Source organism: Chelmon rostratus, chromosome 5 (genome assembly GCF_017976325.1).
Source record: "Chelmon rostratus isolate fCheRos1 chromosome 5, fCheRos1.pri, whole genome shotgun sequence".
NCBI classification, from domain to species: Eukaryota; Metazoa; Chordata; class Actinopteri; order Chaetodontiformes; family Chaetodontidae; genus Chelmon; species Chelmon rostratus.
In genome coordinates this window covers 7,860,682-7,876,765 of record NC_055662.1, presented here as the reverse complement: position 1 = coordinate 7,876,765, position 16,084 = coordinate 7,860,682, and the positions used below count along the sequence as shown (strand labels likewise).

The 16,084-nt window shown below is 42.5% G+C and overlaps 1 protein-coding gene across 3 annotated transcripts in view; it reads left to right on the top strand.

Moving 5' to 3' along the window:
• wdfy3 (WD repeat and FYVE domain containing 3) overlaps positions 1–16,084 on the top strand; it is a 95,009-nt gene that overhangs the window by 62,380 nt on the left and 16,545 nt on the right. For 2 of the 3 annotated variants that reach the window (XM_041936495.1, XM_041936494.1), the window contains exons 23-42: positions 24–135; positions 492–682; positions 869–1,021; positions 1,395–1,468; positions 1,621–1,782; positions 2,007–2,101; positions 2,318–2,438; positions 2,786–3,003; positions 3,909–4,105; positions 4,653–4,787; positions 5,711–5,890; positions 6,530–6,763; positions 7,040–7,139; positions 7,794–7,954; positions 9,996–10,225; positions 11,432–11,541; positions 11,874–12,056; positions 12,809–12,966; positions 13,076–13,153; positions 13,434–13,664. In XM_041936495.1, coding sequence (XP_041792429.1) covers positions 24–135; positions 492–682; positions 869–1,021; positions 1,395–1,468; positions 1,621–1,782; positions 2,007–2,101; positions 2,318–2,438; positions 2,786–3,003; positions 3,909–4,105; positions 4,653–4,787; positions 5,711–5,890; positions 6,530–6,763; positions 7,040–7,139; positions 7,794–7,954; positions 9,996–10,225; positions 11,432–11,541; positions 11,874–12,056; positions 12,809–12,966; positions 13,076–13,153; positions 13,434–13,664 — 3,123 coding nt within the window. The remainder of the gene's footprint in view (positions 1–23; positions 136–491; positions 683–868; positions 1,022–1,394; positions 1,469–1,620; positions 1,783–2,006; positions 2,102–2,317; positions 2,439–2,785; positions 3,004–3,908; positions 4,106–4,652; positions 4,788–5,710; positions 5,891–6,529; positions 6,764–7,039; positions 7,140–7,793; positions 7,955–9,995; positions 10,226–11,431; positions 11,542–11,873; positions 12,057–12,808; positions 12,967–13,075; positions 13,154–13,433; positions 13,665–16,084) is intronic. The other variant, XM_041936496.1, reaches the window with a different exon arrangement.

Sequence of the window (16,084 nt, the reverse complement as noted above, 5' to 3'; positions counted from 1 at the left end):
CTCTCCCCTCCCTCCCTCTTTAGCTCGCTGTGTCCTCTCATGAAAATGCCACTCCGGTCAAGCTGATTCACAACGCTGCCGGCCACCTCAATGGACTGGCACGTACCATTGGAGCTGGAGTCATTGGATATTTAGGTAAACCAAATCAGTGAAATAACCAGTAACATCAGCAACAAATCCTGTTTTATACAGTATAGTTGTAGTTGCTCAGGAGCTCATTGGATTGGTTTTTGCACGGTATTCTACTGTGCTGCATAAGAGGAAAGTATTAAGAGCACAAAATCTCTGATGATCCCTCATCTTGTTATATCCAAAAATTCAAATTAGTGTTTTAATAATAAGCTCCTCAGCATGATTTGTGCCCTTTCAGTACATAGTTTCTTAAATGACACTTGTTAATCCTTTACGCTGCACTTAATACTGTGAGAAGCCCAGCTGAAATCGTCGTATTTATACCGAAGCTCTACTTTTTTTTTTTTTTACTCATTCAGGGGTCCGTGCCTTTGTGGCCAAACCTGTGGCCACCAACCTGCAGTATGTTGGTGGGGCGGCGGCTATCTTGGGCCTGGTTGCCATGGCATCAGATGTGGAGGGGCTGTATGCAGCTGTCAAAGCTTTGGTGTGTGTTGTTAAAAGCAACCCGTTGGCCAGTAAGGAGATGGAGCGCATCAAAGGCTATCAGGTTAGATAAAGTTTTCTGTTCTTGGGAATATTGCCATGCCATCATGGCTGTGATCATGAAGCTGAATACTTCTCATTTTCTGGATCTCAAACTGAAAACAAATAAGTTTGGTGGGACTTATTTGCGGGTGAGAAAGCAATGAAACACGATGATTTGAGTGTTTGTGCTGTTGTCCGCTTCTTGCAGCTGTTGGCAATGCTGCTGAAGAAGAAGCGCTCGCTGCTCAACAGCCACATCCTCCATCTCACCTTCTCTCTGGTGGGAACAGTTGACAGTGGCCACGAGACCTCCATCATTCCCAACTCCACCGCCTTCCAGGACCTGCTCTGTGACTTCGAGGTAAGGGCTTAGGGGGTCATATGGAGCCAGGATGCCAGTAAACGCTCTGTGAAATGAAGTCATTAGATTGTACAGCATTATTGCGGTCCAGCAGCTGAAGGAACTTAGTGTGCTATTTTGGCAGACGAACAGCCATAAGCATCTTGTTCCACTTAGACCCCCACTGAGCTGATGAAACAGAGAGTCACAGGTATGTTTTGGGATGTACTGGCTGCTGTGACCAGATGAGAAAAAGTTTCTTCTACTCGGCTGTAGATAGCTTTGAGAAACTGGGCCGCTCTTTGCCAAAATGCCACCTCTTCATGCCAATAGTTTACACTGCCAAGCACAACTTGTGTCGCAGAGGTCTCAGTCTGCTCCTTCTGCTCCTCAGGTCTGGCTCCACGCTCCCTACGAGCTCCATCTGTCTCTGTTTGAACATTTCATTGAACTGCTAACTGAATCCAGGCAAGTGTCAGAACTTTCTTTTCCTTGAGATGTGCCCTGAATATTAAAGTGATTGAGTAGTGAATCGTCATGAATATTTTTCTCCTTTTTGATGTCATCCTTTCGGCAAAGAAGCTGATCTAACTGTGTGCACCACTTTCTGTATTGAACAGTGAGGCAGCTAAAAATGCCAAACTCCTGAGGGAGTTTCAGCTGATCCCCAGACTGCTGCTGACCCTAAGAGACACGTCACTGTCCCAGCCGACCGTAGCTGCCATCAGCAACGTGCTCAGTCTGCTGCTGCAGGGCTTCCCCAACCCATATGATCTGCTGCGGTAAACAAATGTTCCGACATACCTGTCCGCAAGGAGCAAACTTTTTGTACATGTCACTCACACAGAGTAGAGGAAGGATATAATATGTAAATTATAAGAGGCATTGGAACATGTATGCATATTGCATTTATTGCATAGTTTTTACTGTATACTTGAAGCCAAATCTAGGAAATGTAAAGCAAAAGCACAAACGATTCCAAACCTTTCCTTCCTTCACCTCACAGGTTTGGTCAGTTCATCTCCTCTACTCTCCCCACATTTGCTGTGTGTGAGAAGTTTGTCGTCATGGAAATCAATAACGAGGAGAAGATCGACGGAGGTAACAGTAATTTAAATGCATTAACATTCTTCTTGTTTATGTGGCCAAATGCTGGTAAATACAAAAACAGGTTGAATCATAATTGGCTAATAAAATAGATGAATATATATTTAGTTGGTAGCTGTTTCAGCCTGTTTTGGAAAATGGAATGAATGACACATTCTCTAACCTGGCTGAATCAACACTTTCCTCATGAAAACTTTGTTATGTCTCCAGGTAATGATGACGATTTCGGCGGTCTCCTGTCGGCCAACCTCATTCTGCTGAGAAACCGACTGCTGGACAACCTGCTCAGACTGCTCTTCACCACCAAAGAGAAGTGCTCCGTCAATGCCCAGTAAGAAAAAAACTCTCCTCCCGTATCTGGTTATCCAGAAAGCTCTGAAAACAAATCCCAGATCACCCATTAGTGTCAAATGTGTTCGTGTCTAATGTGAATTTCCTGCATCTTAGGAACATTTTTGCAACTAAAGCAAAGTTGCTCTGTTTTTCTGTTGTTTTCTGCTCTAGACACTTTACTCAGTCTGCAGCCATTAGCTAGAAAGCTAGCAATACAATTAACCTTAAATGTTTGTGAGAGTAATGAAATGGCAATTAAAAATAGGCATTAGACTGCATTTTTAGAAGTAGTGCTGAACTGTGGGCCATCATTTGACCCCATTTTCTCTTCGTCTCCCCCTGCAGGGCGTGTGAGGAGCTCGTGCGAACGCTGGGCTTTGATTGGCTCTTAATGTTCATGGAGGAACATCTTCACTCCAGCACGGTCACGGCAGCTCTGTGGATCCTGGTGGTGCTGCTCTCCAACCAGTCCATCCTCAACCGCTTCAAAGAGGGCCTGTGTGGAGGCGGCTGGCTTGACCACACCGACTCCGTCCTGACCAATAAGATCGGCACAGTGCTCGGTGAGTGCACGGGTCTGGCATGGCTATAATGGCAACACAGTTATTAAACTAACACAATCTTTAACAGTAAGAACATTGACATTCCCTACCACAAGAGTCAGAGGCATGCAGTAATAAGGCAGTGTCTATACTGTATGTTGTAATATGGCTCAGCAGACGCCTCTCCTCACTCTGGCAACGCTTTCCGTCGGAGTTGGCCTTCGTTCAGTAAACAGAAAGCTGCGCAGTTTGTGCGCCGCACAGCCAAGGGTTCGTCTTCTCATTTTTTGCCTCCCTGCTCTCCCTACTGCTGCGACCACAGTCCCACCTGAGCTCAATGGTTTTCAACCTCATCAGTTCGTCATACTGCTTTTGCCTCAAAATGCTGATTTTTGTGTTCTCTTTACAGGCCCTGTTATGCTCTAAGTGTCCACTATTTAAGCACATAGAAGACAAAAATAAAGAGCATGCTTACAAATTTGTGTATTAGATCTTTTTTTTTTTTTTACTTCATCACCTTACCAACCTCCAGGTTGAGAACCATTGACCTTGCTTGAAAACCAAGCTGAGTAGTGACATGGCCTAAAAGAACTACAACTGCTGTAGCATTGTCAGAATGTGTGCTCTCAGGTTCAAGCCCTTAGTTTTTATTCAGATTTGGAGTTTTCTCATCCAGCTCAGCCAAATCCTTATCTTTTAAATTATTTCCAATTTAAATCCTGCCTGATTAGCTCAGTTAGAAGCTTAGAGTCCTGGTTCTAGTGATCACCTCCTTGATAGACCTGTCTCATTAAACCCTAAACCATGTAAAACAGCTGTATTCAGAGTTGCCAGTAAGTGCATTAGTCAGAGGGTGTGTGTGGTAATGCCACCTGTCTACCTTCATGCAATATTCTTAACATTCACTTCTCCAACCACCCTTTTAGGCTTCAACGTGGGCCGCAGTGCCGGTGGGCGCTCCACACTGCGTGAGATCAACCGGGACGCTTGCCACTTCCCAGGATTCCCCGTGCTGCAGACGCTGCTGCCCAAACACACCAACGTGCCGGAGCTCTACTTCCTGCTCATGGCACTGTTCCTGCAGCAGCCCGTCACCGAGCTGCCAGACAGCCTGCAGGTACATGTTAGTATACCCAACCTTTTTTCTTCTTCTACTAATACTAATAGATTAATTTTACTGAACAATTCTCTAAAATCAGTACTTGTGAAATTCAGAAATCACAGTTAAATTCTATCTTTCTGAAATTAGACTTAATTTTTCAAAAGAATTCATCTCTGGGAATGATGCAGTGACAAATGTTGACATGTTTAGTAAAACTGTGGGTCAGATTTGCCAGCATGATTGTCCCTGACAGCTAAATAATCATCAAAGTCTGACTTTATATTGAGGGTAATTTACATGTTCAGCACTTGCTACTAATACCCATGTTTATCTAGCAAGACTATTAACAAGTCTTTATGTAAAAAAATGAAATTCAGCTGTAGCTTTCACCACATGTAAAGTGTGTCAAAGAGCCCTCATAAAAGAGATGAATCAAAAATGCCAGATATACACAGATATTAAAAGCAACACATAGGTGGAAGAACACACATGCATCCTGTTCAAACGTAGTAGCATACAGTAAAATGTAGTGTGTACATTACCCCAGTGTGTGTGTTTGTCTTCACAGTTTGACCTGGACTCTATCTGGACGTTCATCTTTGGCATGCCGGCGTCCAGCGCGACCGTAGTCGGCTCCATCCACAATGTTTACACCGAGGCTGCCTTCCTGCTGCTGGCCATGCTGCGCAGCATGCTCAACCTGGTGAGAACCACTGCTCAGCCTACACCAGGACTGGGTTTTTAAATGTTTTGACATTTTCAAGCAGTACTTAATGACAGACGAATATCACAATCCAATTTAACAGTGAGATGAGTAAATGGAAAGATAACAAACATATTCAGACAAAAAAAAAGCGTTAAAAAATTGAATCAAAGCAAAATTTGGTTGTCTCTACAAGGCCAGATATTAAATAAGTGAAGTGCGTCATCATTGTAGTTTTCAAAAAATGTATTGTAATTGTGTTTTTATCTAAAGCTTGTTTTTTGTAAAGTAGTTTTTCTTTTCTTAAACAAGTCATCTCTTTCAACTACACTGAGATTCCACAGCTTTCTTCTTTTTGCAGTCGGCAGAATGTACTGTAAAATGGCCTTTAATTTCTTCAGGACGTAATGCTCAATATTCCAGTCTCATAGTTGAGGCTTAAGAGAAGCCCCTTTACCCAGAATTTCACTAATTAGATCAGACACCTTTTCCCAAAAGCAGATTACTTTTAAACACCCGCACACAGAGAGCTTATGTCTCGGAAAACTCTCATATGCGAGAGGTTTCCCATGTTCATCTCACCATTTTAAGTGGTTCTTTATGTAGGATTTCCATGCAGTTGCTGCCTGGGTTCTTTAAAGTGTCTTTTTAAGCTCCATTAATCCAGCAGAAAAGACTGGGCACGCATGCTGTTTTCACATTCATCCGCACACTCACACCCGGGAGTTTCTCAGTGAATCGTGCAGCGCTTGCTGCTGGTTGCTGACAAGCTTCGCTCAACCTCCTGGGAAGGGCCTCACTCGTGGCACAGACTGCTGCTGAACAAGTTCTGCTTTGCTTAGATCCCCCAACCAACCTGAGATTTAAACTGAAAAACGAGCACTTGGACTGCTTCTAGATGTGTTTTCTTGTGTCTCTTTCAGCCATGGCAGTCAGAGGAGGAAGGTTCATGGCTGAGGGAATACCCGGTCACTCTCATGCAGTTCTTTAGGTATCTTTACCACAACGTGCCCGACCTGTCACCAATGTGGCACAGTCCTGAGTTCCTCTGTGCCCTGGCAGCAGCTGTCTTCCCCTTCAACATCAGGCCCTACTCTGAGATGGTAAGGCTGTGCATTTTCTCCTGAAATGAATCTGATGCCAAAAAAATGTTCCAGAACAAGTGAAGGAGCAATAGGAAATTTGTAACCTTTACTGGTGACTCGTTGGAAATACATCAACTTTAATAGCACTTCATCTTCCCCTGTACAAATCTCTTGTCTCAATACTTCAATTCAAATGCAGAGGAATGTTTTTTGCAAGACTGATGGAGTAGGTCTGGAATTGGGTTTAAAAGCAAAAAATCTCATTACCTGTGTATAATATTAAGCCTGCTGCACATATATTGTAATTCTGGTCGATGGGCAAATAAATCCTCAATTATTGCTATTTTGGAATCACTTTTGCAATTATGATCAATGCAATCACTGTAAACTACTGCAGTTTCAAGAACAAAGTGCAAGACACTGCAGTTTTTCTCATAAGAAAAGGTGTATCCTGACAGTTTAGATATTTGCTTCTGCAGAGTGCCAGGCCATTGAATTTATAAGTTATATGTTCGTAAAAAATGTCTCTAGTTTGAATGTTTGTATGGTTTTCTGTAATAGAATGGTGTTATTTTTACGCTGTACCTTGCTGAAGTGCTGTTTTAACTGTATAAACATCAAAATGCTTCATATGTTGTCTCACTCCATCTGTTCCAGGTCAGTGATTTGGATGACGAGGCAGGTTCTCCCACCGAGGAGTTCAAGGCATTTGCCGGGGACTCGGGTATGAACCGTAGCCAGTCTGAATACTGCAACGTGGGCTCCAAGACGTCCCTGACCAACCACCCGGCCAAAAAGTATGTCTTTGACTTCATGAGGGTCCTGATCATGGACAACCTCTGCATGACCCCGGCCAGCAAGCAGACACCCATCATTGACCTGCTGCTGGAGGTGAGGAGATAACCAGGGTGATGGACACAGAAGTCATTCCCTGTAGCACCACAATGAACAAATAATAACTATAATTCTTTGTGTTTTCTCTCACTTGATTAATAAAAGCTGCTATTAAAAATGTTTGGGGTTTTTTTGGTATTGAAGACCAACCATTGCTGTAGCTCATTGAGTTAAAATGAGAGCAAAGTTTTGTTTAGACTTGTTTACCCATCGTAACTCTTAAATAATAGTAAATAATGGTCCTAAATTTGTGTGTCTGTTTTCTGGTACAAGGCCTCCCCGGAGCGCTCCACTAGAACTCAGCAGAAGGAGTTTCAATCCAACATCCTGGACGGTGTCATGGAGCACCTTCTGGCTGCTGATGTCCTTCTAGGTCAGACCAAAATCCTCGATCCCTCATACAGAGGGATCCAGCCATTCATATTGTAGTTGACCTGCCAGCTTCATTGTTTTCCAGTTTTCTATAGTCTTAGGATAAACATAAATCTCCAAATAATTTCCATATGCTGCTCACTGATTATTTATTTGATCGTAATGGTTTGCTTCCTGCCAAAGTGGCTATTAACAAAAAATAGCTGCTGATTAGGCAGAAAATGGCCTGGACGAGCATACTGCAGGTTAGTTTGGACCGATTTCTCAGTTGGCTCTGTGAGATGCTCTGATTGTTGCATCATGAGTCAGCAAATCACAGTCTGAAGCCCAGAGAACTGCAAGCATCTTCAGGATTTCACTTGACTGCTCGAGTTAAATATAGTCTGCAGTCGTGTTTTTAAAGGATGTGCATATGGATATCAATTATAAAACCGTACACAAACTGTACATTTGATAAGTTTTTGTCCTTTGATGACTTACCTCTGACCTCACTTTTGAACTTATCTAAGCTAGTAGCCTAGGTTTCAGCTTGTTTCACATTTGCTATAACGTGACAGAAAAAATGCACATGAACACATATTACTGTCAGCACACTAGCCGTTGTACATGACAGCTAATACATGTAACTGCCCTCTCGTTGCTCCTCTCCATTCAGGTGAAGATGCCTCTCTGCCCCTCAGCAGTGGTGGCAGCTATCAGATTCTGGTCAACAACGTCTTCTATTTCACCCAGCGGGTGGTGGACAAGCTGTGGCAGGGCATGTTCAACAAGGACTCCAAGCTGGTGGTGGACTTCATTGTGCAGCTCATAGGACAGGTACAAACCAAACCGCCTTCAAAAATTCCTGAAGGTCCAGAATGGACAGGTTAAACGGCAAATAGAATTTGTATTTCGTTGACAAAGACGTCACAGCACTTGGGATAAAAGACCTCTTAAGACAATGCTGCGTTGTGACGAGGCAGGTGGGCAATGAACTTACCAGCTGGTAGGTCGTAGTTTCAGCTTTGTCCACTCAGTGTGTCGGTTGTGTGCTCAAGTCAGTGTTAGCCAGATAGATCAATCATAGATCGCAAACTGTGAATGCCGTTAGATTTATGTTCATGCTGTGTTAAAAACAGAACAATTCTGATCATTAAAGAATCCAGGAGGTTGATTAAACAGTAAATGAACACCCTCTGAACAGCCTGTCTTTGCTGACCTCAAGTGGTTTAACTTCTCACCTTCCTTCAGTGAAGAACAGTTAAAACTCTTAAATACTTGCTGAAGATTCCTAGTTGGAACAAACAGTTGAAGGGCTGCATTTGTATTGGAATTGAATTGGATCTTCCTGCATCTCTCAGGCAGTGTACAGTTTCCCCTCCTGTACCTGCAGAATGTTGCTGCATGCACAGGACTCAGGATAAGAAGCCTGACTGCTATTAGAACAGAACTGCTGGTTGGCTATGTGCCAGAGTCAAATTATAGCAGACCAACTTATCACACCCAGAAAAAAGCGCCAGCATTTCACTGGCAAACACACGCCATCTGTGTGCTGCCTTTGCTGGATGGAGAAATAAAACAGTCCTTCTGTTAGTCTTCCTCCAGTTAATGTAACCAGTGAACACACTTAGGATTAAATTAGATAAGCAGCATCCATCTGACTGCAGGCCTCATTTACTTATTTAAGCCTGTGAAGGCACATAAATTAGATATAGCTGTTGGTCTGTTGAGCGCCTGAATGACTGACAAGTGTTTGTTTGTCTGCAGTTTCACATATGTAGAGTCTTGTGCATGAGACTTGTTTGCAAATATTTACTATATGTATGATTTATGATGTGGGTTACTCCTGTCACTTAGAGAAAGAGAGAAGGAGAAAAAAGCTCATTTGCCTTTCTTCAGGTTCTAAGAGATGGTTTCATTAATATTTGATTGTTTGTTTTAACTCTCTTGTAAATTAGTTATAAAATAAACATGATCTTGTGTGCAGAGACTTTTCAAGTAAAGTTGTGTGTGTGGACTCTACTATTGGTGTAATGTTGTCTGCACACTCTGCTGTGCAAGTGAGAAGATTAAGAGATTACGCTCTGAAATGAATTTTTCAAACCATAGTGCGCGTTATCCTGGTGTGACTAGTGACTTAGATGGTCATTCACTTCACTCAAAATACACGGCCAGTTCATACAATATGGGCTTGCAAAACAGTCCAGCTACACATGTGTACAACCTGAAGCGCTTCTTGAACTAAGGTAGGTTTTAAAAGAACAGATTGTCTCGCTTTATTCAGACTTTTCTCAGTTCATCCTTGAAACTGTTCCTGAGTCATGTCTTTATCTTGTTTTTGTGGGCAGACTGTTCCAAATGAATGTAATATTAAGGACAACTCCAGTATATTTCAGCCAAGTAGTCACAGCGTTATTTCCTGTACATCCACAGAATACAATAAGGAAGAAGTCGGCATGGAGTCCAAACACATCTTTACAAGTAGCAACTTTATTTCAGTTTGCTTCTTTACTTCCTGAACGCCAAGTCTTGTTAAAAAGAAGCCTGTTTTATTTTTACAGTCTTTTTAAAGAGCTTTAGCACTAAAACAACAACACTAGAAAAACAAAGCTGCATTCACAACCCTCTAACTACTAAACCCAGTTCAGCCTCGGTTGCTCAAACAAATCTTCTTTCTGCTGAAATATTTCCACAGCAGCTTTATCCATACCCAGAGTACAGCAATATAACACACACAACCAAAGAACCAACATGCCAAATCTCTTTTCTTCAACTGCATTTCTCACCTTCCTCTTGTTTTCGCACTTAATGATCTGAAAATACTTTCCGTCTAACCTCCTGCTCCTGTTTGTTTTTCCTCTCTCTTCTCCTCCTACAGTCTAAGAGGCGTTCTCAGGGTCTTTCCCTCGACACGATCTACCACTGTCTGAACCGGACAGTGCTCTACCAGCTCTGTCGACCCCACAAGACGGTAGCTCAGCAGGTGGCCCTGCTGGACGCCCTGCGGGTCCTGACCGTCAACCGCAACCTGGTGCTCGGGCCAGGCAACCACGACCAGGACTTTGTGGCCTGCCTGGCTCACTGCTTTATCTGCCTGCACAGTGGGAGGTAGGGTGACATGTGCTTGTCTGTAGCAGGGTATCTGCTGACATCTTTAAAGGCTGACACTTATTTTTTAGATTTAAGGCCATAAAATGTCATGTTCCGATGTTTGTGCAAGTGTTTATGTAAGCTAAATACTTACTTACTTATTTATAAATCATTTATGCAGCTTTGTCTTAGGTCATGCTGGGACACTGGGGGATGTTCAAGCAGAGTGCTTTGATTGTACAATTGAGAAAAAATGAAAAACAACCTCCTGCCGATCACCACTAGAAGTATTTTTACAAAAGGTTTGAAGAAATCCAAGAACCAGACATGCTCACAAAATTGCGTTGTTCTGATTGTAGTCCGACTTAGAGGAACCACAGGAGGGTGTTAAGCACAGCTTCCTTAAAAAGAAATATTAGAGGCTTAATGTGTGTGTCATCAATGTATTGCAGCAATGAAAGAAGTTAATCAAGAATTAAGTATTTACATGTAACACAGTCTGTTTAGCGTTGCAGTATGCAGAAGTAACACAATAGTTTTAAAGCTCTTGTGTGTTCTGTCAGATAAAAAATCTATTACATCGGTTGTGTGAAGCATGCGTGATTCATCACAGACTCATCACACGGCATCTGTGCATATACTGAGAGTGGAGGATGAGATGAAGGATGTGAAAACATGTTTCTGATGACGACACAAATCATAGCCTTTTTTCTGTCTGAATCATAGAAGACTAAACAACACTGAATGAAGCATGACTTCATCAGGAGTTTAGTTAGTAAGGTGTCATTAATGAACAAGTAATCACCATTTCTATTGTAAAGTCTGTTTTATCAGATTTTGTTTAATAATTATACTAAGTTCTCCGGCTCCATCTGTTTTACTCAGTGATGTTATTTCTGAGCAGTTCCTCCTCTGAGGATTGTTTGTGCAACTCAAATGTGGTTAACCACAGAGTCTCACACCTTTGTTTTTTATTTCCAAGTCTCTTTTTGCGTGTGCCCTGCCAGAAGTACTGATAGCTTCCCAAACTGCAGCAGGTGGAGAGACGCTGAGTTTTCCTACCATGCAGTGAGCACAATATGCTTTAACACGACAGACTGTACGACTGCAGAGAGCAGACTTACCGCTGCAGAGAGGCCAAACAATCTAACTCTCCCTGTGACGCCCCCCTCAGGTGTCTGTGTGGCAGGTTGGAACTCAGTCACCGTGTGTTTGTCTCTGCAGTAGTGTGGAGGGCTTCGGCCTGGAGGCGGAGGCCAGGATGACAACCTGGCATGTCATGATGCCCACGGAGAACGAGGCCGACGCCACGCACAGCCACGACGTCAGCGAGGGTGAGAGACTGTGAGATGTGTGTATGTGGTGTAGGTGTGTCGATGGTGAACATGTTTAACCCTGCTGACTGTTTGCATGTGTGTGGTGTTGAGATTTTCTGACAGCATCCCCTGGTGAGAAAAACAGGTTTTAGCACATTTTTAAATATGTAAAAATATGTATATTTATTTATATAGATATTTTTATGCAAATATCTCAATACATATTCCAATGTCTGAAAAGTCAGAAAAGTAATGCATTTTAGCATTTAGCACAAAGCAGCACTGCACTTTAATGTCATTAAAGCAGACCGACTTGTTTTTGCACAATGATTACTGTGGTCCCTCTGCAGGCCGACAGCTGCTGCTCAAGGCGGTGAACAGGGTGTGGACAGAGCTGATGCACAGCAAGCGTCAGATGCTAGAGGACATATTCAAAGTGTCTCTGCCTTGCAACGACAGAGGCCACGTGGACATCGCCACAGCCAGGCCCGCCCTGGAGGAGCCGGCCCTGAAGAGCTGGCAGAACCACCTGGGTGAGAGACACTAGAGAAAACACACGCACACACATACTTACAGATATCCCTACACATTTGCTGTGCACTAGCTGAACATTTCCTGAGCCAAGTCTGTCTTGGATTTGCATAAGTAGATCAACTATTTGGGAGCTCCTCTTGTTGTTTTGCAAAGGAAATGCTTGAATCTGGTGCCCTGCCAATAGGGCCTATTATTGCTGATGTGCTCTCTTTCCTACTGGTTCTCTCACTCAGGGCTGCACTTTTGCTGATGTAAGCAGAGTGCTGAATTACTGCCAGCCACCTGCCAAAGTTTTGACTCAGTCTGCTGAACCAGACTCTTTGGCTGGTAACCAGCTATTGTTGGAAGTTTTCTCTAAATATGCAAAAGAAATGAAAGAAGGTTTGAAGAGTTTCCTGTAATCCAGGAACTATTTTTCTTTTTGTAGTTCCATTCAATACAAGACAATGTGTTCTCTGGATTTCCTTCCAGCTTTTGGAAAGAGATCGTTCTGTTGAGGTTTTTTAAAATGTCATTTTTTTATTGCATTGAGTTCCAAAAAACATTTCATTCACCTTCATTGTATTGTGCTGAGACCAAAATTTTAAGCAAAACAATTCACAACATGATACATTGACTTCGTCAGCATCTTACCTCTGCTGTATGCTGCTTGAAAGTAAGGAGTGTTCGAATGGATTAGTGGTAAAAAAAAAAAAAAAATTTCACTCATGTGACTCACTTTTCTTTCTCTTCTCTCTGTTATGCTGTTCAGTCTACGAGAAGAAGTGTATCAGTCGAGGTGAGGCAGTGGCACCGGCGACCCAGTCCAAGCTGTCCAGAGTCAGCAGCGGCTTCGGCCTCTCCAAGCTGACAGGCGTCCGCCGCAACAAGAAGGAGAACAGCCTGAACAAGAACAGCCTGTCAGCACAGGTGCACACAACTGACACTCAGAGCACAGCTGTAGCAGATGTTCACTATAACCTTAAACTATGCGTTAGTCCACTTTCTTTCATTAAAGTCTGGTATTTCTGATCGACAGGAAACTTTCCAGTGGATGTTCACACACATTGCTGTGGTTCGAGACCTGGTGGCCATGCAGTACAAAGAATATCAAGAGGTACCACACTTGCATCATTATCAAACACTGTGGGTGCAAGAATTTGAGCTGCTTAATTGCAGATGACATATTAGCAGCACAGTTGCACTGAGAATCCAGCTGCAGGACAAAACAGCAGACTGTTATCTAACAGTGCAGTCAGGGACAGTAAACCAAATAAAAACACAGCGCAGGTACATTTTCTCAGGCTGGTGTGACAGTTGTGACAGCATGTATACTGTATAGCAACATTTGTAAAGTGACTCACCGCTCACACATCATCTGTCGCTCCATCCCCCAGCGGCAGCAGAATGCCCTCAAGTATGTGACCGAGGAGTGGGCGTCCATCGAGTATGAGCTGCTGCGTGAACGGGGCCTCTGGGGCCCGCCCATCGGTTCTCACCTGGACAAGTTCGTGCTGGAGATGACGGAGGGGCCCTGCCGGATGAGGAAGAAGATGGTCCGCAATGACATGTTCTATATCCACTACCCATACATCCCTGAGATAGAGCCAAACACCAACTCAGCACAGGTATACAGCTTTAAGTCTGTTCCCATGATGCCCCTCCCTTTTAGATGCTTTAAACAGTGACACCGACACAAAGAGACTCATATGTACATTTTATTGATTTAACTGACGGCCTCATCAGAGTGTCTTACAGTAAGAATGGCCACAGAAAAAGCCTCCAATCATCCAATCATTGATCCCTACCTTTAAAATAACTTAGAGAAGATATTAGATATTAGATATTAGTTACAGATGTTATGGCAAAGAAGAGAGGGTGAAATTTTATTTATTTTTTTAATGAAAACTAACTTATTAAAGTACAGGACAACATGTGAAATCCTGGACATACTGGCACAAAAAGGAAAGGAATCATAGTGCTCAATTTATATTTTAACCCCACCCCACCCCCCACCCTAAAGAACATGGTGGACACCAATCCATTAAAACTGATAACAATACAAATAGAAGAACAGATACATATGCAATATACAAATACATACACATGCATACACGCACACACACGCACACAAATCCATATACACACATGAGTACACATACATATATATATATATATATATATATATATATACACATATACATATACACGTAAACAAGCATACAAGCTATGCACTAAGCAAGAAGTAATTCACATAGATAAATCGGCATTCTTTTTTTAGTAATTATTTCCTCCATAACTCCAGAGTAGCCAACTTGTAAGAATAGCTCTCCTGAATCAGAGCTTGGACGAGCTCATCGGTGTCATGTGAGGAAGTGACACCAGCAGCCGGTGGCTCACTTTTCCTGGCACCACCGAGCCCCATTTAGCTTTGTTTGTTCTACAAATAATCCCCCTTCTCTGTGTGCCAACGGGTGCCTCTCTTCACGCCACAATGATTTATTTCGTCAGGAAGACACAAAGAGATCGCTCACAGGCGCAGGTTTGTACTCATGTCAGCCTCTGAAACACATGGAAACTCAATTTCTCATTTTGACATTTTAAGCTGGCATTTGTACTTGCTTAAAAATGAAAGAATAAGATAAGATACTTTATTAATCCCCAGCTTGAGAAATTCAGGTGTTACAAGCAGCAGATAATGGCAGTTGGAAAAAAATAGCAACAGAAATAGAGAAATACAAAATACAAAAGAAAGAAAGAATGTCTAAATTACCAACAATGCAAGCAGCTAAATGTTTATTCAAGAGTAGTTAATGTGACTTGATTGATAATACAAACTTGCTTGGTAGAATTGGAAGAGCACTTCATCAAGATACTCTTCAGAACCCTTCTGTGGAGACATTTATAGCTCATGACCTCTTAAAATCACCCAGTCTAATTAAGTCCAAAGTCCCCCAGGCCTAATCATAATACATCATTTAAACATACTCAGGGAGTAGCTGCAGGGTGTCTTACACTTGTGCCTTGCAGCCGAATACCATTACTAGTCATTTGGTCTTGGTCTTTCATGCCTTCTTGAAGAATTGTCCCGATATTCTGCACCACAGGACGTGAATTTATTTAAATGAATATAGTTTTAATTAACAAGAAAATATTTGGTTCTAGTTTCTAAGAGGCTATTTTAAGAATGACCAAAGAAAAAAATAAAGAGTGTGTATGAAAACGTGTAAAATTCAGAGTCATGGTACCAGATGGCATTGCCACTGGCCTTTGTTGTGCTAATCTGTACTGCACTGACACATAAGTCAGCAGGGTTCTTAACTGGCATTTAAACACTTTCATCCTCCTTATATTTGCACCCTCCAGCCCTCTTCCCCCCCTCTGGTGCCCCTGTTACCCTCAGCCCTGGCTGGGGTCCTTGATCGTGCCCAGGTACCTTCCTGAAGTCTGGTGTGACTGCATGACAGTAACAGACATGCTTCAAGAGCAAATCAGAATCGTTTTAGTCAGAGAGCTGCTGATGCAGTTCTCTCTGTTAAAGCAACATATAAATCAGTTTTCATCTGAAGCCACATCCTGCTCTTCCAGCAACCGCCTAGTAAAAACTTGCACATTTGCTGTGGAGTTGATGGCCGTCCTATTTAAAACTCGCATGTTTTATGTGAGCTGGCAGATTGAAAAGCATTTCATGCTTTGCTAAATTCAAGTGATGGGAAATTTGATGATTGATGGGAAAGAGTGCTTATATTTTGCTGTGACTTTGAACTTGGATTTAATTCAGTATTAGAAAACACATCAGCCGTGCAATAGCAGATGAATTTCGACTTGTGCACCAGGTTATTGGTGTTACAGATGAGGCTGATGATAATTACCAGCAATCCCAGCTGTTGGTTTTCTGAAGGTTCGACCTCACATCTACTGTATGCAGGTCACAGTATGAGAATGAACATCCTTGGAATGAAACTAACCATGGCTGACATTTTGTATTTTGCTTCTCAGTAATGTCTTTTGCATGTAAGTGACTGCACATTATTGGTGTTTTCTCAGT